Genomic DNA, 23,417 nt, shown 5'->3' on the forward strand with positions numbered 1-23,417 from the left:
GGACACGTCGTGGCTGGAAGGGATGACACAACTGTTGGTTTAGAACAGAGTGGGTAGCGATGGAACGGCAGCCAAGGGGAATGGAAGGCATCTGAGAGCACATCAAGCAAGCGAGGAGATGGACCAATGAAATGAGTTGGCGTGCAAGTGCTCGGGTGTGGTTTGTTGTTGCATCACAGCACTGAGGCGTGGCGACTAATGAGCGGTATTCACCATGGGGATGTTCACCATGGGTGGTGTTCACCATGAGCGGTGTTCACCATGGGGATGTTCACCACGGGCGGTGTTCACCATGAGCGGTGTTCACCATGGGTGGTGTATGTCGTGGGTGGTAATTGACAGTTTTTGCCCCAAAATGACACGGGTAACAATTGACACAAGAAATTAAACTCCGTATTTATTGCATATAGCATGTTATACTGTATTGCATATATATTACAAAACATTTCAGCTCATATATTTTGTTTCTCAAAACAACCCATAATAATATTGTGTTCACTTGCGTAATTATAAAACCTCTCATGGCACTGCAAGAGAATTCTGGGTGTAATAAATGATAATAAGCCGTGAATATATATACGTCTGTCTTCGTCATCAGTTTACACAAAGTGCTACTACATACGTGTACAGGTTGCAAAGTAACTGGCGCTATATTTCCCCACAGTTTATTCTCAACGCATTAAAATCCAGCAGCTTCCAGAAAAAACACCCAGACCACGAACACGGCCATCGACACGTGGTCATTGACACGTGGCCACCGATACATTGTCCTTGATATGTCGTCACCGACACATCATCGTCGATACATTGTTGTCAATGCACCGTCACCGATACGTTGCCGCCACCGCTTGCGCCCGTCGCCTAGCAGTCCCGCACGTATGTGGCGGGGAAGATCCCGAGGCGGCCGTGCAGGCGGCCTTCCCACCAGTCGTCGCGGGACTTGGTGCGGGTCACCACTTCGATTCGCTCGCCCAACCCGAAGCTCAGGTCGCAGGGCAGCTGGCCCCTGAAGGGGCGCACCGCCACCACCGCCGCCGCCGCCTGAGAGTCGCCGTCGGCGCCCCGGGACCACGACCCTGCGGACATCGTCGTGGTCATCCGACCGAGCGGGTGGCGACGGGGCGCAGCGCAGCGCCTTTGACGGCGCCTCGCCACGTGCTGCGACGGATCAGTCACGTACGTGGTCTTACTTCGACCGTTACTCGATTGGGGGTACACAGAGCGATCGTTGCCCCCCTACTTCCACCTCCCACTACTGGCAGATGGATGCTCGCTCGCAGGGCAGGTGCCGAGGTCGCATCGCGCAGCACCGAGACAGAGCCGCTACGGGGGGGGGGTGGGGGGGTGAGGGGGGTGCCCTTTCTAACGTGGAGACGAGATGCGCGATGCCAGTCGCTGGTCGCGACGTGGAAAATGCCGCGAGACGCGACGGCTTGAAGGGCCATCATCTATACGACACATGTCACCATGTTGGTCGGTGCAGAGCGTAGACATCGCTGTATAGTGCAGTCCAACAGTGGCATTTTTCAGGACTGCCCTCTACTGATAACGTAGCCACGCAGCACCCGTGGTTAAGTACTGTATGGTGGTCGCCCATCCAAGCACGATCCATGCTCAACTCTGCTCAGCTTCCAAGATCAGCCGGGGTTCGCGGCGATTTGGCCCGATGACCGGTTGCAATAAGACATCGTAAGTGATAATGTCCATTAACCTGCATCGAATTTAGTTGAGAAACTAATTAGGAAAGTGAATTCGTGTTGCTGCATGCAACCAAACCCCCGAGGCGACGATGAGCGTAATGAAATGTAGTGACATTATTCACGAGAAAAATCTAACGTGGCTTAATGTCCATGAGATCTGGCCGCGGCGGCACCGGAGCAGAGCTGCGACGTCTCGCCGGGCGGGAGGCTCGGCCCGTCCGAGGCGTCACCGACGCACCGAGTCAGGACGGCAACGCGCGAGATAGGCACAGGAAGAACGGACGCACGGGCAGGAGGAACGCACGGGCAGGAGGAACGCACGGGCAGGAGGAACGCACGGGCAGAGGAACGCACGGGCATGAAGAACGCACGGGCATGAAGAACGCACGGGCATGAAGAACGCACGGGCAGGAGGGACGCACGGGCAGAGGAACGCACGGGCATGAAGAACGCACGGGCATGAAGAACGCATGGGCATGAAGAACGCACGGGCAGGAGGGACGCACGGGCATGAAGAACGCACGGGCATGAAGAACGCACGGGCATGAAGAACGCACGGGCAGGAGGGACGCACGGGCATGAAGAACGCACGGGCATGAAGAACGCACGGGCATGAAGAACGCATGGGCATGAAGAACGCACGGGCAGGAGGGACGCACGGGCATGAAGAACGCACGGGCATGAAGAACGCATGGGCATGAAGAACGCACGGGCATGAAGAACGCACGGGCATGAAGAACGCACGGGCATGAAGAACGCACGGGCATGAAGAACGCACGGGCATTAAGAACGCACGGGCATGAAGAACGCACGGGCATGAAGAACGCACGGGCATGAAGAACGCACGGGCATGAAGAACGCACGGGCATGAAGAACGCACGGGCATGAAGAACGCACAGGCAGGAGGGACGCACGGGCATGAAGGACGCACGGGCAGGAGGGACGCAACGGGCATGAAGAACGCACGGGCATGAAGAACGCACGGGCAGGAGGGACGCACGGGCATGAAGAACGCACGGGCATGAAGAACGCACGGGCAGGAGGGACGCAACGGGCAGGAGGAACGCACGGGCAGCGCGGACGGGGAACCATTTGGTTTCGAGTCTCAGAATCTGAAAGCGGTGAGACTCAAACGAGGGTTTAGAGGACAACCCATACTAACATCATCATCATCCCATCGACGAGAGCCTATGCAACGATCATCTTTTTGTGCGACGTCAAAAGTTTTTCTTTCTATGGAGCAGCTATAGATGGCGAAGTTTTATCCTTAAATTATCAAGTACTGCAGCTAAACAAACGGCCCTGCTAACATGCCAAAGCAGCTCACCAGTTTTTATTTTATTTCAAACATTAAAATACGGAAAGAGGTAAAGGCGCATCCCTGCAATGTCTTGGCTCACGCCCTCACCACACGGAGTTCTACAGTGCCTCGCCAGAGGACGTGTTGCCCACGCTTCTTCAACAGTGGCCAGATATAAACTCTCTCTCCATCCCTACCATCGCCCAACTGCCGTGTACCATGTTGTGCCGCTGGCTGGACAGAGCCGGGAGATTTAAGAAACTTGCCACCGACGTTTCAATCGCCACGCCGGGAGTTCGAACCGGCCACCCCTGGGTTGCAAGTGCAGTGTGATAACAATTACACTCCAATTTTACAGAGATGCAGTCACTACATGACTTATCATCAAAAGCTTTAAAGAATGTAACACTTAAAAAAATGGTATCTTATATCTGTGGGAATCGACAAAAGAAGATTATTTGCATGATAACAAAAACCCCATCCAATGTGCATATCTCACAGACGAATAATTTGCATCTCGGTGGGGGTGGTGGAAGAACGGACAAACACGGATGGGTTTTAATGCTAAAATGATAATATTAACATTTAGTTTGAAAGACCTGGAGATTCCCGGCGCAGGCCGGGACCCAAAGGGCAAGGAGACGGTCACGGGTCTGCGCCGAGGTGGCATTTCCACGCGCGTAACAGGGAGGGCCACCCAGCGGCTAATGGATGAGCAACCGTCATCAACATGAAGCGCTCGCTGTCGCGCGCACGCGCACGCTCCCTCCGGCAACACTGCGCACGTGATGGTCCAGTGACAGTCGTGGCCTTTGGCTGTGAAGGCTTAATTTCAGAAGGTCAGCTCCACAGCGAGGGGAGGGAAAAAAAACACCAACATAATGCAGAGTAATAAGCGCCTTGGCCACCGATACGCTTGCTGCGTTTCTTTCATATGCAAGCTATTAAAATAATCCTTCACTGGCCCTGGAAGAGTTTCTGGGAGGGTATCATAATGCCGAGCCCTGGCCTCTAAAACAACAACAACAACCCGCAGAGTGGAGCAAAACAACGGAGCGTGCAGTCAAGCGCTGGCCACCATCACCCGCTGAATCTTTGGCGCAAAGACGGTTCATGAACCTACAAGCAACGGCAGTGAATGGACACGGAAACCCAGGCATTAATTAGTAACGTTGTTCTTCGGTTGCTTATTGATGCAACACGCCGTTGGGAGGTGGCTCAGAGGTCAGAGCGCTGAGTGGGCACCGATGAGGGCCTGGGTTCGAATCAGGGCAAGTGACTTTGACAGTCCGGGCACGGTCACCAAATGACGCCTACATCTCAGCTCTGAGAATTGAAAATATAGACCGGGTTGTGTGTCACGCATCAAACACCTGTGGATAGGGAAAAGGGAGGTCACTTGAAAATAAAGATGCGAACACCAAGCCCCATTGTTCTTCCCTTGGCGGGCCGCCAGCCTGCAGGTGGCGGACGCATTCAAGGCAGAGGCTGCGCAGACCTCATCCTCGCACGACGCCGGCTTTCATTTCGCCAAGTGATCTGTGGCAATCCAAGACGCCGAAGCAACTTCCAACACATATACATTCTTTAAATTCAGAACAAAGACGCAATAGGCTTTCTTTTCAGAAGGGGGGAGTGGGGGGAGTAGGGGTTGGGACTCCGTAGAATGCGTCGAATGGAGGAGGCTGGCATTCACGTGTTTTTGTCGCAGACTCGCCTCTCTTCTGCGGGGTTTTGTTACAGCACAAAGGAGGCGAATTGTTCCCGCTCGCAGGGTGCGCGCACGGTCACCGTGGCGTGACCGCCACCGCGTCCGGATTTACCAAGACCCCCCCCCCTCCCCATGCTCTTCAAAGCAAAAAAACACGTGGGGTTGCTTCTTACGATATCCGGTCGCTGTGTGTGTGTGAGCGACCAGGTTTGGTACAAGACCATTCACACCGCACACAGGCTTGGGGCGCGAGTCTTATTTTCCGGAGGACGGTTTGTGTGCCCGCGCAACGCTGGAAGGGTTTTGATGTTCGGGGATTCAGTCGGGCGTGGAACGGGAAGGGGCGGGGGGGACTGGGGGGGGGTGCTGGGGGGGGCTGGAGGGGGTTCTCCCGATGATCGCTCGGTGACGACGCGCCCCTCCACGCTCCGCTCGCCCACAGAGAGGAGCGCTCCCGTGGGTCCATCACCCAAACTCGCGCCGCGTCCATCAGCGCCGCCTCTCGCTGCCGGCGTTAAGCTCCGCTCGTCCTCCAGGCGCGGTAAAGATGAGATGAGTTCAACCGCCTCTCGCTGCCGGCTTTGTATCGCAGCAACGCCTCGAAGGCAGAGCACAGGGCCTCGGTTGGGGACGGGGGAGGGGTGGAGGGGGAAGCCGAATTGATGCCTTCAATGCCCCCCCCCCTGAATTTTAACAAAGTTCACAAATAATAACAAAACGTCCCGGCCCTGACGTATGGACGAAGGTGTCCCCGTGTACGTATGTTGATCTTCTTTCGTACCATACGTAGCCAACCCGTGCCACTCGGAGGTGCAGTGTCGGTCGTGACGCTTTCTTGATCGGACTTCGCCACGCTGGTCAGTGTGGAGATGCCTGGCAATCCCTTGGCTTCGTGGCCGGGAATCGAACTGATCAGGGTGGCGAATCATCGCGCACTGCGCCAACCACTGTGCCACCGTCCCCTCTTCCCCCCACCCCAACTAAACGAAAAATCTCAATAAATACCAGCTGCGGTGAATATAAACAGCGGCGCAAGTGCCAAGTGATTGGCCTTTAAAGACTTGGTGAGGGGGTGGGGGGTGGAACAGCGAGCGAGCGAGCGAGCGAGCAAGGGAGCGTGCGGCAATCCGCCGCTCGTGCACCGCTGGCACCGCGTGAGAGGGGAGATCAGAATCACGGAGCTGCGAGGCGGCGGTGACCTCGGCGCCGTCCCCGGACATCCTCGCCTGGCCGCTAGTGCCCCCCGCCGCGGCACGCCGGCTGCTGTCCATTCACGCAAGCGCAGCGTCACGGGCCGAGGGTGCTGCGGATTTATGAGGATGCTATTTTTAAATGTGTTGCTTTCAAATAATTAAATATATACAGCATATACGCGCACACACACACACGTAAATATATATATTTTAGAGGCACGTTTAAGACGAAGCTCCTCTTCAACGTCGTCACAGTCAGCCCCACGTAGTTGTCGAAGCGATGCGTAGAGCCCCGTGGCGCGTTTTCGGGTGATACCGCGCCGTGTTCGGCACGACGTCCGACGTTTCACCCCATCTGCTGGCGGCTTCGTGAGGGACCGACACGGGAGCTCGCGCAGCACTTGGCACGACCCGGAGAGCCGTACGGCCCTCTCGGCAAAGAGCACCCTACGCGAGTCGGGAATGCCTACGGCCGCTTAAAACGCCACGAAGCGAATGAAAAACGCACGTTCACTTTCACATCCGCCAAGTTTTCACCGCGCCACACGGCCGCTTGGCGTGACCGAGGATAGCGTTGGAGCAGAGGACAGCGGTGGGGGTGGGAACGCGGGGGTGAAGGGGTGAGGGCGTCACGAGCGCGAGGCGCAAGGAGTCCGGAGCGTGTTGTTTTGTCCCGTGAGAGCTCCCCACTCACCCGACGGCTTCTGGCGGACAGACTGCCACGCGGCCGGGCGGCTCGCCTGCGAGCGCACGCTCTCCGTCTTCCTGGGCTTGGGCTGGGGAAACGGGTCGTTGCAAAGAGCACGCACGCAGCTGGGACATGCATAATACATGCAGGTTTACAGATCCGCACGCCGCGACGCTCGCATTCGTCAACATGAAAGCTCGCACTCCCACATGCTCGTGCGCGCACAGGCATGCACGCACGCACAAGCACGCACGCACACAAAGGGGCTCGGCGTTTGCGGAGTTGTCGCCGGCTCTCGTGCGTGCGTCCTTGGGTCATTTGTCACGATGTCCGACGTTTCGCTATACTTGCTGGGAGCGACTCCAGGAGCCGAGTCAAGCAGCTCACTTTCCTCCCACCGCTTACCGCAGCGAGCTGCTCGGCTAAGTCCCCGAAGAAGCTGCCGAGGACGTGGAGAGAAACGTCGCGGTGCGATGCGAACGTACACTTGGAGAGGCATCCAGCAGTCTCCGACCGATCTCGCACCTCACTGCCTTCCCCTCCATCAGGGCCCTGCCTCCCCACCAAACCTCTGCAGCCTTCTCCACCCATAAGTCCCCTCTGCACCCTCCACTCCACAGATTCTGGCCTCCCCATTGCTCCCAGGAACCTCTGCTCCACCACTAGTGGAGGAAACTCTGTCTGCCCCCACCTCCCCTACATCTCTCTGCTTTCAAGTCTCCCATAAAAACCCTTCCTTCTCAATCGTGCCTTCAGAACCCTTCAATCGCTTATTCCCCCCCCCCGCCCCACCTTCACTTGAGTGATTGAGGGAGTAAGTTAGTGAGTGAGTGGGCGAGCAAGTGAATAATGGGGTCGGTGAGTATGTGAGTGAGTGGGTGAGTGAGAGGATGGGTGGTTCAGCGGATGAGTGAGTGGGCGAGTGAGTGAATGCGTAGTCGAGCAGATGAGTCGGTGAGCGGGTGAGCAAATGGGTGAGCGAGTGGATGGTTGGCTCAGCGGATGAGTGAGCGGGCGAGTGAGCGAACGCGCAGCCGAGCGGATGAGTCAGTGTGAGCGAGCGAGTTGCTTCTCTTTCCCTTGCATCCTCTTGCTCGGTCGGTCCCCGTTCCCATCCCGTTCCCTCGTCCGAAAAGCTCGCTACGCTCCGGGCGCATCGTGGACGCGTCGAGTCGATCGCTTACCGGGACGTCTCGGTGGGACTTCTTGCGGGAGGTCTTCGTGGCCTCGTGCAGCATGTCCTGGTCGGCCTCTATCAGGTAGTTCTCGAGCTGCTCGTACAGCGGCTCTGCCGCCTTGGGGGGACTCACTTCCCCCGCGAGGATCTCGCTCGCCCGCAGCTCGGCGCAGTAAAACCTGCGACGCGGAACCATCGAGCGAAGCGGACATGGAGCATCGCGGCGCCAATTTCGGTTTGCTCCTCGATCTGGCCCAATTCCAGCTCCGAGAAGGAAAACATCCCTGTGAGCTTTGCGCGACAAGATCAGAGACAGCTACTCTGATGCCTTGTCTCATGGCATGTCATCGTCTTGGATTCTTTGTTACATTTCATACAAAAATATAAAAATCCGAGGACTGAAAAGCAGCATGTGAACCTGTGGTCTCACGGTGGTATTTGAAGTGCAAGGCTGTCCAATTTTTATTTCGCCACGTATGTGTGTATGTTGAACTTCTTTCGCACTGCACATGGCCAACCGCGCTTATCGGAGGTGCGGGGGGGAAGGACAACAAACTAAACACAAAAATCAGTTGTAAAGAAATTAGTTTTCAATCTAGATGATTTTAAAGTGCATAACTTCTAGTGGCTTCATCATATCGGAATGGAAGAACGTTCCAGACGGCCATGCACACAAGAGGGAGCTCTGTAGAGCCCCCTCTAGAAGTTCAACAAAGGCAAAGATCCCCCGTGTAGCCTTAGCAGACTGTTGGGGACAAGTGGTGTTAGCGAGCACCTATGAAGGCCGGAATAGTACACGAGGGGGTGGGTTGCCAGCACCACGCCCGACCGCCTTTGTCTCCCTAGTGGCGATGTTTACACTCCACACTAGGTACTCATTTGAGGCCGAGTCGACCTAGGGGAGGCCCAGGACCGGTTTAAATAATCAACACTGGTGTTGGCCATGAACGGGAATCAAATTCGGGTCGCCGGGTTCGTAGCGCAAGTGTGCGAAACACTACACTACCCTCTAGAAGTTCAACACACAGACGCGCGCACGGCTGCTCGTGGCAACGTTTTGGCAACACCCTGGAATGGCGTTGGCCGCCGCTCACACCCACTTGCGATTGGCGTCTTTCCTCTCCACCAGGTAGGAGCCCTCCAGCGACACTCCGGCAAAGAGGCCGCGAGACCGGCAGTAGGTGTACACCGCCGACGTGCTGCGCAGCGCCACGTCCGCCTCCGCATTCCTGCGCTCGCGCACGCACGTGGGGGGGGGGAGGGGCGAGCAGAAACGTAATTCGCTCATTAATCTGCAAATTGGTCGATGAACCGTTCGTATATACGCCGGGCGAAACGCGCGCAGCGCTCCGCGCAAACACAGAGGTCGGCGCACACGCGACCTCTCGGCGCCATAATCCGGCGATGCGATGCGCGCTGCGCGTGTCGTCGCTCATTAGAATTACAGATAAACAATCCCACGCACGGCGGCGGCGGTGGCGGCGGCGGAGAACGAGCGCCCTGCGCTCTGCGCAGCTCCGAAAGGCACAAGCCCTGCAAAATATCCTGCTCGTGGCACTGCTGGCGGAACGTCGTCCGCTCGAGCGAGCTCGAGAGAGGCATCTCCTCGCAGGGGGCATTCGGCCTTCGCGTGCACTGTACGTTGAACGTATTTTGCACCGTACGCAGCCAGCCGTGCCCATCGGAGGTGCGGGGGAACGACATCAAACTGAACACAAACAGCAGTTCTACTCTGCCGCGCCAGCCAGGCGTCTTGGAAGAGTTGGCAGTACCCACGTTTTAGCCCACCAATTGCAACCTGTCAGTAGACCGATTGTTGTGAGACTGAATCGAACTGACGACTTCTGGATTGCAAGGCCAGTGCTCTGACTATCACACCAAGGAAGAACCCCTGCTGGCTGGGACACATTGAAGAGCGAAGTTTGACCCCAGAGGGGCGACTGACCTCAACATGAGGCTCTGCGGTCGCTACTGTATCAGGTATTGGCAGCACCAGGGCTTAAGACACGAATTGATACAAATACATTTGGCCTGCCACTTTCGCAAGTAGTGGAGAGCCACACCGCCGCAGCACATACTGGATCGAGGCTCGATGTAGGCGCGTACCTGCCCAAGGGACCGATCGCCACCGTTAGGTTTCCTCCGAGCGTCACGTTGCCTCCTTTCGTGAACGCTTCCACCGACCGCCTGGTGTTGAGGATGATCACCAAGTCCGAGACCTGAAAGGCGGCACGGCAACCCAGCAATTGAACTTTGTCGTGAGATTAACGACCCCAGTGTTTTGCTGCCCACTGTCCCACTGCTTCGTGTGCTCATGAACTGCCAACGTCGTGTCTCTCAACTCCCTTCCACGTACTCTCCACTCCAGCAGCTAAGGCTTTCTTTCTGAGGACCCGTTTGTCCTTTGCTCGGTGGGAGGTCACCCCTTCTCCTCTGCTGCCTCCAGGGTCTTGATGTCACTTCCCCCCAGCCATCCGTGCTGTTGACTTCCCTGCCCCTGTTCGAGTCTGCCTCTGACCAATCGCCTCTCTCGCTCTCTCCGTGAAGTGAATGACTCATTAACCCTGGATGCCGTGTTCCATAGTTTCTGTACAGCATCTTGAGACACGGTTGCATTTTGACGCTACAGATCAATGTACATCGTGTAGTATTATGTATTGTACAGAGTACCAATGGCAAGGTCAGTCGTTCACTCCCAACGCCTGCTTCGACTGAATATCGATGATATTCTTGGTTCTTTCGGTAAAGTCACGTAGAAGGGAAATAATAAAATAATACAAATAAATATTATTTCCCTTCTACGTGACTTTACCGAAAGGACCAATAATATGAATCACTGCAGTCACGAAAGCTTTAAATCGAAATTTGAATATCGTTGGTTGCCAATGCTTTGCAAAAAAATCAATTCAGTCGAAAGTAGAATAAAATAAAGTAATAATCATTTTCAAAAGCCATACTTAATTATGCAAAGACGCCTCACTGAATCTCTACATCTTCATTTTTTCATCAAAGTTTCTGCTTGCGGATTTTTGGCAAAAAAATGAAATTCTGCTTAACGAGTGTTGTTGCACACATTGTACGTCACCGCCGGCTGCACATGAATGCAAATCTTCCCGGGTTCCCCCCCCCCACCCTCGCACCCCCACCACCCCTCCCTACCTCGACGCCAATCTCGAATCCTCCGCCGAGCCCAGCGATGCCGATCGCCGACGGAGCCGACCAGCCTGGAACGAAAGGCCACACGCACGCCCCCGTTAGTCGCACGCACGCAGACAGGGTTAGCACGTCACAGATTACTCCACCCACGTCAAGGACCTGGCTACGAGATGGACCGCGCTGTCCCATCCACGCCGCGCTGTCCCATTCACCCCGCGTGCTTCCACCACCATCCCACTCGGTTTCTACTTCTAAGCCTCCCGCGGTCTCTCTTCTACCAAGTCCCTAGACCCTCTCTCACACCAAGCAGCCTCATTGCCTCCGAATGATTCCACCCCCCTGCCATAGTGCCGCTCGTCGCTGACCGCTTGCTAACCTGCGGTGCCCCGTCCTCAGCGACCATCAATTAACAATCATGGAGAGCGATGGAACAGCTGGGGAGTGCGCTTGGACCCGGTGACCCCCCCACCCTCCGACTCCCGCCCCTTCCGCATTGAACGCACGACGGCTCTCTGTCATCGCGCCCGGGGCGGCATCGGCGTACGGATTTCACCGCTCGCCTCGCGCGTCGCTCGGCTGCGTTGCGAGTTTGGCGACACGCTCGGGGGTGTCACGGCCCCCCCCCCGCACTCCCCTCCGAGCCACCCGTCACGATTCCTGGTGCGCGCGTGTGGCGACGTTCGCGGCGCTTGTAGTCGCCGTCGCTGGTGTCGTGCGGTAAACGCGGACACGGCCCGCGATCGTGCGCGCCCTGGACATCACTCGTCACCACCGATTTTAGCCATGGCCGGGAATCGAACTCAGGCCGCCGGATTCGTGGCGCGCTGGGCTAATTATTGTGCACCGCCCACTCGCCCCCTGTGGACAACTACGCCGTGTGGCAGTTGAAACAATGGGAGAGCTTCTTAAATTCCCCTGCCTCTGTCCATCCAGCAGTGTCCATGTAGTGGGAAGTGGTATTGTAGTGGTTAAGGCGCTGCACTACGAAGCCAGCCACCCGATATTTGAACCAGTCCTGGGCCTCCCCTAGGTGAACTCAGCCGTAAAAGAGTACCATGTGTAATGTGTAAACATTGCCACTCGGGAGACAAAGGGGGCCTTTATCTTTTATACACTGTATATACACGTATGGGTATTCCACACGAATTATGACCTGTGGATTGCAAATTCCACAAGGTCCTCAGGTCCGCGTGGGCTTTGTGAGTTTTACACAAACCTTCGCAAACTAAAGAGTGCCGACATGCGCCTTCCTTCAGCTTGAATACAATTTGTGCACGAGGGGCAATCAGTGTGTCTTGGGGGAAAAAAGTAACCGAGAGCTAAAATAGGTTTGCGTTGGTGTGCTACATTTGCAGACTTGTGGCTGTTTGGCTTATTTTTAAACCCAATCTTTACACATGAAACGCATTAGCGCAATATTAAATTGTCAGCAGAGATGACTACTATTTCACAGAACACTCCATATTGAAAAATACAAGAAACATTGTGGTTGTGCACATTTGTGATATTATATTCTCCAAACTTTTTGGCATCCCATCCCTTATGGCTTATGTATTAAAGTGCCTCTTTAGAAGAAGGAAGAAAGTAAATATAGATTTCCATGACGCACTTTTGTTTGTCTTATCTTATTTTAGTTTTAATGACTCACTCCGGTCCATTTGCTCACAGTGACATGATGGCCCACCGGACACTCAAAAGGTGACTAAGAAATTAGTGGCTGCAAAGACGGTGGTCACCACATCGCGTGGCGCTTTCGGATGCACTTCCTACCAATATTAGGAAGCCGCTGCAGCTATGCACTTTTAAACCATCTAGATTGAAAACTCACTTCTATAAAACTGCTTTTTGCGCAGCTTCGATTAGCACGGTTAGCGATGTAAGGTGCGAAAGAAGTTCAACATACATACTTACTGAATTAGGTAAAGGCAAAGCCCTGCAACGTCCTTACTCTCGCCACTGCTGGCGGAGGGGCCTCCACTAGAGGGAGTCTGAGAGAGCCCCCCCTCTTCCACGCTGTTCTGTACCCATTTACACTACCAGGTGGTGCTAATAGGCTGTAAGAATGTAATGTAATGCAAATAGCCATTTAAGAAACACAAATTCGTGCTGGAAACAACTCAAATACGCAGCAATGTCGTCTCTTCACGCTGTGTTCATTAAACTCACGTTATCGGCTTCTCTGTGAAGTTTGTTGTAACGGGACCCCAACTGGTTGATGCATGAACGTCTTTCAAACGGAATCGGATGCGACGCTGGCACCGGCGGTCACAGTCCGAACATCACCGACCTTATCGGCACGGCACGAGCCGGAGTCCTCAGCTTGTGAGGAACCCGGCATTATTTTTGCCGTGTTTGCCGTCTCTCAGCATGTCAGGCGTGGCCTGCCACGGGGGTCCCTTCAGCACCAGAGGTAGCCGCGTGATGGTGCCGACGTTCCCTGGCTTCAGCCATCTGATGCATCTGAATGCGGGCGAGCGGTAGTGGTAGCGGTTAGCGTGCTGCGCTATGAAGCCGGCGACCCGAGTTCGATTCCCGCTCATGACCGGGCCTCCCCTGGGTCGACTCGACCTCAAATGAGTATGAAGGCAGCTGGGCGTGGTGTTGGCCACCAAAGCCCTCATGTGGCATGTCGGCCTTCATAGGTGCTACTCGCCTACAGCACTTGTCCCTACAGGCTGTTAAGGCTATACGGGAGGAGGGGGGGTCTTTGTCTTTGTCTCCTAGTCTACTGTGTGGCACAACACCGCAGCTTGACTGACGATCAATCCGGTATCCACATGCCCGTAACCTAGATTGTCAGATGTGGCATTGACTGGCGTTGCGTCGGAACTGATGGTCCTGGCTACAGCAGCGTTCTCCATTGCAAGGCCCGCGGGCCACTGGCAGCACCTAGTGGCCTTCAGTGCAGCCCCTGGCGCGAAACCCCCGACAATACACAAACGGTGAAAACAATCGCCTATCATCATCGTGCTGCTGTCAAACCCCAATGGTTTCAAATGTGTGGCGGCCCCCTCTTAAAATGAGTGAAGAGCACTGGGCCACAGGGATGAAAACGACAGCTGGTGTGCCAGTTCTCTTGGTCACCAGCTCCGCAGAGAACTCCGGCGGGCGCGACACCCTGGCACCGGAGTCCAACTCTTTGAGGATGGCCCCTGACTTGAGCGGGAGCTACACCACTAATATTGTGGATGCTGGGATATACTGGAAGGGCATGGGAGGTGATGGTGAGAAGATAAAAATAGTTTCGGACGGAAAGCGGGAGTTATGGTGCGAGGTTAGGATGTGTTTTTCCGTTTTCGGTCCCCGCTACAACCACATCTTTGGGTTTCGGTGATAAAAAAAACAAACAGAGTAACTGATGAGTAAAGCTTCCGGCGGCAACGGCGGCTTGACAGAACGCTGGGGGTGAACAGCAGAGCAGGTCAAGTAAGGTTTGCCTGCGAGTAGGAGGCCTGGGGGTTTAGGCGAATGCCGATGAGCAACAACAGGCCACCATCAAGGCTCTGGCTGATGGCCAGCAGGGACCCGTGGCCAATATGGCTGCACAGAGAGTGCAGACGCGATGGTACGCCGTGGCAAACGACCGCCAGTCCACAACCACGAGCGAGATACCACACTGCCGTTTAGACAAGGTGCTACCAGGCTCAGGTGGATTCATGCAGGGCTGGAGCACAGCACAGGGGTGCGACATAGGCCGGACATCAAGAGAGATGGTTGTGGTGAGGCCACGGCAGCTCACACGGGCGGTAGGCAGAGTAGTGCAGGGCCCAGCGTAAACCAGTAGAGCCAGAAACCACAACAAGGCATGCTGGCGGGCACGTGAGGGCCGGCCCACGATGTGATCCTAGGCCGTGGGTCGAGCGGTGTCGTAGCTACACGGGGGACGTGGAGTCTTGGACAACGCGATGGCAACGAAGCCAACCTGGCAGAAGGGCGTCGGCAGCGGTGACCTGCAATAGGCGAGGTCACCGAGCCACTCCCAGGGCAGTAAGCGGCACGCGAGAGCCGACTAAAAGCATCGCACACGGCGGAAGAGCATCATCCCGCACGGGCGGCGAGAGCAGCGACGCAGCGCCAGGAGATGTGGGGGGTCACTGGTGGCAACAGATGATGGTTGGTAAAGACGTTCAGCCAGGAGGGCCAGCAGAAGCTACTTCCTCCAGCAGGGGTTTAGGGGCGGTAAAGCGGCACAGCGGCAGGCACACCAGGGGCAATAGAGCGACGCCCGCGGGAATTGGGAGGCCTACCAGCAGAGACCCACCAGCGGCACAGCAGAGGCACGCCAGGGTTAGCAGACAACGCAGCAGCGACCAGCGTGAAGCAAGGAGGCCTGGGAGGCCGAGGCACCGTGTCCGGGCGCCAACAGAAGGCGGCCCATGTGCCAGCACAATCCAACGCGGGCCCCGCAGGCTACGGGTCGAAGCGTGAGGTGGCACTGGGCTACTGGCAGCAGCGAGCCGCTGGCCACACTGGAGGAGGAGGCGGCGAGGGTGGAGATAAAATGTGAGCGGAGTGCAAAACAAAGCGGAGAAGGAAGAAAGAGGAAGTGAAAACAAGCAAAGGAGAGCCAAAGAAGAAACAAAGATCGAGGGATAAAGTTAATCTGATGGAGCAAGAACAACAACAACAACAGCTACAGGTAGCTGAAGGAAGCTTGAGCAGGGAAAGCGAGAGGCGATTGCCGGGCGGAGGAGCGCCGAGGAGCGGCGACGGAGCCAGTCGTAGCGACGACGCACTCCTCCTGCCCCTCGTTTCAGCCGCCGTGCCGGGGGTCGAAGACAACCCGACGTTGTCCGCATTGCGTTGCTGAACCACTGCAGTCATCGACAAAAAGGCTTTGCAGGCAAGCAGCAGCCGGCGTGCACGGCAACGGTCCGGATAGCCACCGGGTTGCACCCAATGACGTGCGGGCCAACCCTTGCAGGCACATAACAGATGGTGCAGCGTGAACATTTCTCACAGGAAGAGAGCACTTTGCCTGCCGCGGTGGGAAAGCACTTTACGCACAGGAGACCTTTACCCTCCATCATTGTTAGCATTGCTCGGTTTATTTTAGACTCGCGCGCACGAGTGTACACATGCCTCGGCCTCGTGCCCACGGCAGTGATTAAAGGGCGGGGGCAACACGGGGGAAATTAGTTCCATCGTGGCCCTTGATGATTATCATCATCATCATCATCAGTCATAGTCAATCCACTGCTGATTGAAGGCCTCCCCAAGCCATCACCATCTCTCACGATCCTGTGATATAATAGCCACCTCGCACCTGACATGGACTGATTGCGTAATTGTTTCACATTCATTCTTCTGGACCGCCATCACCACTGGCGATGTGTCTTGCCTAACCATGCTTACTTTTCTCAACGCTTTGAAAGATCTTGATTTGAAGCTTTCGTGACTGCAGGAATCCATATTTTTTCTATCTACGTGACTTTATCGAAAGAACCAGAGAGGTTTGAAATATATCTTTAAATACACAATTGGAATTTATAGAGCATCCCAATGCGACTGCATCTCAAGATGCTGCACAGAGACAGTGGTCTCATTTATTTCGTAGACATCAACAGGCAGTTACAGGCAGAGGAATAGAGGAAGTCTTTGAGCCTGAACTTGAACAGGGACTGGGAATCGACAGCACGGATGGCTGAGGAAAGGGGGTTCCAGACAGTTGGGCCAGCAGAGGAGAATGAGCGACCTCCCGCTGAGCAAAGGTTGACAAAAATGATTTTTTAAAATTAATACATTTTACCTGGATAATCCCTTGTGATAGGACATCGTATTTGTCAGGGTATATACATACGTACCCATTCGGGGGAATACAGAGAAAATGTTTGTACCATAAGCATCCGTAATACTATATTGATGGGACCTTGTTACCAGTATCAAAGTGATGCAAAAATAAGAATGGGGTTTACCCTTTCTGGCAATAAATTAGGTGTTAAGATGTTCAAACATCTAAATCGATATCAAGTCTGCATGAACCACACATATTCGTGGCAAAACATGCCCACAAATATGCTCTGATAATATATGCATGTCACTGCTCAATCCGAGCTTTTCATACTTTGATGTTTGCATTGCCTTTGCACCGTTCGCCTTCTGGCATTCCGTGGGCTAACGCTGGTGAGCCAAGGCCGTACAATTAGTCTCAAAGAGTGTACATTATTGCCACAAGTGCTGTGTGTGGTTAATGCAGATTTCTTTCTAGATTTGAAGTTTTCGTGACTGCAATGATCCATACTCTTTGGTTCTTTCGGTAAAGTCACGTAAGTGGAAAATAAATTAAATCTTGACGTTTTGGGCGCAACACAAGCGTCCGTCATCACCCGGATACTTGTGTTGCGCCCGAAATGTCGTGATTTAATTTTTTTTATACCTACGTGACTTTACCGAAAGAACCAAAGAGTAATGCAGACTTGATGCCTTGCAATAGGTATCTATTTGGTGTTTGAACATCTTAACGAGAGTAATACTAATAATTATATAATTACTACGTATCGCTTAACCTTGTGCACAGACGGCTAGATGGATGGATATTTGTTTAATGGAGAGGGCTGCCCCCCCGCTTCTGTGCCCTCCCATCTTGGAGCACACTTCTCCCCGTTACGACAATCCACTGTACCCAGCGGCCTCAGGAGCATCATTCATCGCTTCCTTCAAAATTATTCTCCTGCTCAAACGAGCAGCGAGCCGGTGCTCACCTCCCATCTACAGCGCTTGCGCCAGCGGTGGAGATTCCGCGTTCCTAGAGCGGGGACGAGCCGACCCACGGGACAACCACCGTTGACTCCCCACAAAGCGGTACTTGTTGTATTGACCCCCGGAGGGATGATGGGCTGAGCCAGGGGTCGGTAGCCGTCTCATATTCACATGCGTTGCGGCTCTTGAAACATGAAATTTTTGTTCGCCAAAAAAAAACCCCGAAATAAATGTCTCTTCTTGGTATTTTGGTTGCCGAGCCGCTGGGCTGAGCCAACCACCAGCCGGGTTGTGAACTCACAACCCTCCGGTTACGAGCCGCTCGCTCCACTGTGGAGGAGCCGATGCCTTCTCCTCCTTGAGACGAAGAACTTGTGTGAGGTTGCCTAATGTGTGTGACTCCCCATTTGTAACGGCAGTGGAGGCACTCGGGGAAACATCTGCTGCAGGCTCCGGGGAGCCACTGCACAGCACTTGAAGTACGACAATTAGCGCGCAGCGGTAGACGTGAATGCACGAGCATGTGTCAGCAGACAAGTAGAAAATCAATGCGGAGAGGGACTCTCTAGCCGGTTAAGTGCCGGGCTTCTTCCGAACTTAATGTTGTCACCGAGATACGGCAGCACCTGAAGGATGGCCAGTTTTTTATGGTCATGGAGTCCCAAACCGAGGCTGCACAAGGGAACCCAAGCGCATGGGTAAGAGCCCACGGAGACCGATGATACCTCCTCTCCGCTGACACATCCCAGCCGGGACCGTGGACGGTTTGCTGGCCCGGCCGGCGCGCATCAGGAGGTGCAGGTTTCAAACCTCAGTTGTAAAAGCGTGAATAAAAAATAAGAGGCGTGCATCAGCAGAATGATTTCCGGGTGCGTCGTAGCGGAGAGGGGCGCACGCACGTACCACCGCCGGGCAGCCGAGCGATCACGATGCCGCTGCCTCCCCGCGCCGTCACGAGGAAGCCCAGCTTGAACACGGACAGGATGGCCAGCCCATTGGCCTTGGCGATCACGTGGGCTGGAGATGGAATGAGAGGACACACAAGCACACAAACGCACACGCGTGCTTCGTCACATTCAATAATGTCGTTGATATCTCTTGATCTCCGATGTGTCTTCGGGCTATGCCACGTGTTGTATGTACGTTGAACTTCTTTCGCACAGTACGTAGCCAATCGGGCTAATCGGAAGTGCGAAGATTTCAAGCGAAACTTCAATGTCAACAATCGTGTTGTTCAGCAAGGCGAACAATCTTTTACGTGCCCAGAGATATTTTGAGGGTAAATGACATCCTGAGGAATGAAGGACTAGACGCCATTCGACCCGACAAGACATCGGAGAGCTGTATAGCAGAGAAAAGCTGTGCAGCAATGTATGCAAACCTTGTCTAAACCTTGTCTAAACCTTGTCTAAACCAGAGTAATTTATCGTTTAAATCACTGAAACAAAAGTTATTCGAGCATTTTTTTTTGCATCTAACTTTGGCCACTTCACTCGAGTCGTCACTACTCTCAAAGGTTAAATGCTTTCAATATTAAGTTGGATGCTGACCTCGCACAATCAGGACTAACATATACCGCCACATGTAAATACCGTAGACGAAAGTGATTCGCTGCTCGAATGATAATATTCGGGTGGAGCACATCTCCTGCTTTTATCCCGGAGCTGGTGGTGGCAATTCTACATTCCTCTGGCTGGGGCTGGGGAAGATATACGAGTAGGACACTCACTGTTGGCTTCCCCACATAGTGGTACTTATTGTATCGACCCTGGAGGGATGATGGGCCGAGTGAACCTCCCAACACAGGATTTGAACACGCAACCCCCCGACTGTGAGGCCCGCGGGCGGTGGCTTTACCAGGGATGATTTTGTCCGGGCCATTTCTTGCCGAGATCTGTGTGAACTCATGCAGGATCTTGGCTGCCTTGTTGGCCTCAGACCTGAGGTTGCAGGGCAGAGGATTGTTCACTGGGCGGACACAGAGCACACCGGTCAAGACATCTCAACAAATCCCGATAAGTGTTCATTTCAATACAGAAACTCACCAGGGGTTTTATTAATACATAGATCAATATTCGTTCACCCAGGTAGCCCTTACAAAAGGGGCAATGTTCCATTTGTCCCAATGAGTTGATTTCATCTCCTGGTTAACTAGTTATCAAGAAGTTTAAAGTTTATAGTTGTTCAAACAGATGAGAACTCGAGGAAAGATCAGGATGAGTCTCATTTGCAAGCGCCTGGCCTGCGTCAACAAAATGACGAAGGCGATGACAACATGGCAACATGTAGCCAGTAGAGAGGAAAACAGAAATAACTTGCGTTGAAGAATAATTCAAAAACAGTGTGAAAACAAAAAGAGGATTAGGGACTGATTCATCGATTCATGTGAATAACAAACAAAGCTTTGGTTCCATCAGCCGGACCAGACATCACAACATCAAGAGGGATTGTGATGACGCGTGCAGGCCTTCATCCAGCAGTAGATAAAAGATGACCGATGCTATTGATGATGTTTCATGTTGCGTGTAATCGGTTCAGAGTGGAGTGATGGCTCAGTGGTTAGCGCCCTGTGCTATGAATGCGGTCATCTAAATACAATGTCCCCAACAATGACCAGCGCAGTGAAGTATGGTCAAACAACTGTTCGATACAGCGTGGGGAGGCGTCCTCCACCACACATATTAAGACTCACAATTTTATTACAAATTTCCCAAAGCGGTCCTGTCCATGGGAATGTGGAAGTTCCACCACTGGCTCCGGATCAATGAGCCGATATACAGTGCAGTACTTTAATTAACATTTGAAGGTCACTTGCTAATCAAGGACTTAATTACCGCGACTGCTGCACCGAGGCTAGAACAAGTCGCTTCCGGACCACGAAAGATGGATGAGTCATTGTTCCTCGAGCGACCAACGTGTCCGAGCCAAGCTTCGATTGGCTCCGTGACACGGAAATCAGCGTCCGTACTCGCCCGCGCAAATGTATATATTTTTGTAAACGTCACAAGCCCCCTTTTGTCGATCCACTGCTGGATGAGGGCTCTTCCCACATTTCGCTACGCTGATCTTTGAGTCGTGCGGGCGGCAGTGAACCATTCGCGCTGCTGCCCGCATTTTTCGCTGGCAATTGTCGCGAAAAACGCTGCCAAATCCCAAAACACGCTGCCAGATCCCACAGACCTCTCCGCGGGGGGCTGCTACGCCGACGTGGACGTGCGGCACCCCTGGTCGCTTGCAGCCCGTGAGCTCGCTACCTCTGGGGCTCAAAAAGCCTGGCCCTGGCCCCCTGACATTGTGGGCGCGCGTTCCGGGTGGCGTGGCCACGCGCAAGGCGCGTTCCTGCGGCCTCGGAATGCGATGATGCCATCTCGGAAACGTGAATTGTCTCTAAGGGGTTGGGTTGGGGGGGGGGGGCTGAATCGAGTGTCATGTCACGGCTGTACCGTCGTTCCGCGTTCTTAACCGATCCCCGTGTCACTCGCGCGTCGCGTTAATGAGTGTCGGTGTTAGTTAGCCTCGGGTTTAATCACCAACAACCTGCACGCGCGCGTATGTGTCTCTGTGTGTGTGTCTCTGTTAGGGTTAGGGTTCAAGGTGCACATGGCCTGGCACAAGCGTCGTGGTGACGTCACTGCCACTTAGTGGCGAATGGCGATTGTTGTTGTGTCTCTGTGTGTGTCCTGTGTGTGTGTCTGTGTGTGTGTCTTTGTGTGTGTCTCTGTGTGTGTCTGTGTGTGTCTCTGTGTGTGTGTGTGTCTTTGTGTGTGTCTCTGTGTGTGTCTCTCTGTGTGTGTCTGTGTGTGTCTCTGTGTGTGTGTGTCTATGTGTGTGTGTATTAGGGCTGATCGCTGCTGTGATTCTTACATTACACAGCCCCGATCTACATCGCTTCACTGCACACACGGGTACCGGCGGTTACACGCGGGTACACTGAGACACATACGGGTACACACACGCGGGTACAACATCGACACAGGTAGACACCGGTGTAGACTTACTTTAGTCTAAGACAACGCGGACAAGATTCAAGAGGCGGTCGTGTTGACGATTCCGTGGTTACCGCGCCCGCGTGTCTAATTCCGTGTTATCGCCTCACCTGGCCAGGTGAGGGCGTAGGTGAGGCCCAGGGGGAAGGGCGCGCCGTGGAACGACCCACGTCACCTTTGTGCCACTTGGCCACCGCGAAGCGCACAGAAGTGGCTCCCTCTCGTAGGCACAGCAATGCGAGTTCAAGCCCCATGAGGCTTGGAGGGCTGCATGGAGTTCAAAAGAACTCGCAAACAAACACCTGGCTGTGGAAGACCCAACGCAGAAGGTCTCTTGGGGTTTTGGTCTTCCACGAAGCTCACGGTCCACCCTACACAAACCGTGGCTGTAGATGCGGGTACCCGAGGCACACAATTGAAAATTAAAACAATCTTCAGCACTGTGCGACTGTGGTTATCCAAAGCAGGGACCGTGCAACTGATATAACGAGGCGATGCCCCGATCCACAAATACGTAGGAGACATCGCAGCGATGCACTCGCCACTGCTCCTGACGCAGCCAGATTTGTGGTCGCCTGATGAAGCTAGTTGCAATTACTGGTGAAACGTCGTACTCGGATAGTAAATGTTGTGGCTTGGGTCTCCAACACACCGGTGTGCTGTACTGGTGACGAATTGGCACGTTCTGTTTACGTGACAACATTTATATATTTACGCGATGTAACACAAACAAACCTCTATTATGGATGAACTAAAGGGGATGCATAGTCTGCTTATCCAGTATGTTTTAGCATTAATTAATCACTTCAGCGCTCATCACTACGAAGCTCCGTAGAGCTATGAATGTCGGGCTGCTGCGGATTAAAGTTGTGCACGTGTTGCTGCTGGAGTTGCCGCCACGTGGCGAGATTGCGAGAGAGTGCGATGCAAGTTCCGTGTCAATCATACAGCCCATTGTGCTCAATGTTATTTTGTGATTCTCGTTGAATAGTGTCATTTTATTTGGCTAAAATTGCAACCGACTCTTCTCCCCAACGTGACGTATCGGTTGGTGCTCGCAGGTCATTTCCGCTGCTCAGGCCCGACATCATCCGCCAGCGAGAGGCATCTCAAGGCAACTTTGGCTCTCCACGACTCGGCCCAAACCACGTGTCTTCCACATGTGCCAGGGGGCACGCTTGCTCTCTCGATCGAACCTGGTCTCAGCCTTTGCCTCCCTCGAAGCGGCTTGGTGCAAAAGAAGTTTAACACACACACACACACGTACGTTCCAAGTAGGCTATGCAAATACTTGTTCGGGGGTTTCGATACAACCCATCATCCTCATGGGGTCGATAAATTGAGTACCACTTTGTGGGGAAGTGACCGTTGTACTATGGCTATACTCGTCGTAGTAGTGTGGAATTTACACCTCTGGCTCAGGGCTGTATTAACCCAGGAAGATGAGCACCAACTCTGCTTACGTGAACAGGAAATCACTTGGATTTAAATATCGCGTCATATCGCATTGTGTTCCACGCACCGTCCCTTGTGTTCCACGCACCGTCCTTTATCAGTTGTCACCTTCTCAAACGCAGATGTCACCGTCACCACGAGACCCGCTGTTATCTCCCTACCTACGCACCCGCGTGTTTATGTGCCTCGTGCACATCTAAATGTCGCGCACTGTGTTTTCGTGCAGCCCTGCGCAGGAATTGCAAAACACAGAGGGATTCCTTTTCACGACCGCACGAGGATGAGCACTGTAGGCTCACACAGGTGCGACGAGGAAGAGACATTCATCTTCACCGAATGTCTTCTGTCACGT

General features: G+C 53.9%; 1 protein-coding gene across 1 annotated transcript; it reads right to left on the reverse strand.

Annotated features, from left to right (window-relative positions):
* Nucleotides 1–377: 377 nt before the first annotated feature.
* SH3YL1 (SH3 and SYLF domain containing 1) lies at nt 378–21,716 on the reverse strand. Its single transcript, XM_061569159.1, has 9 exons — nt 21,623–21,716; nt 19,482–19,592; nt 18,528–18,641; nt 10,929–10,993; nt 9,876–9,988; nt 8,870–8,998; nt 7,777–7,948; nt 6,599–6,680; nt 378–1,076 (listed from the first exon to the last, which is right to left on the reverse strand). Coding segments are annotated over exons 1-9 (1,002 nt in total). The 5' UTR covers nt 21,624–21,716; the 3' UTR covers nt 378–861.
* Nucleotides 21,717–23,417: the final 1,701 nt, after the last annotated feature.

Source organism: Lethenteron reissneri, chromosome 42, assembly GCF_015708825.2.
Source record: "Lethenteron reissneri isolate LAM-NWPU_2019-01 chromosome 42, ASM1570882v1, whole genome shotgun sequence".
Classification (NCBI taxonomy): domain Eukaryota; kingdom Metazoa; phylum Chordata; class Hyperoartia; order Petromyzontiformes; family Petromyzontidae; genus Lethenteron; species Lethenteron reissneri.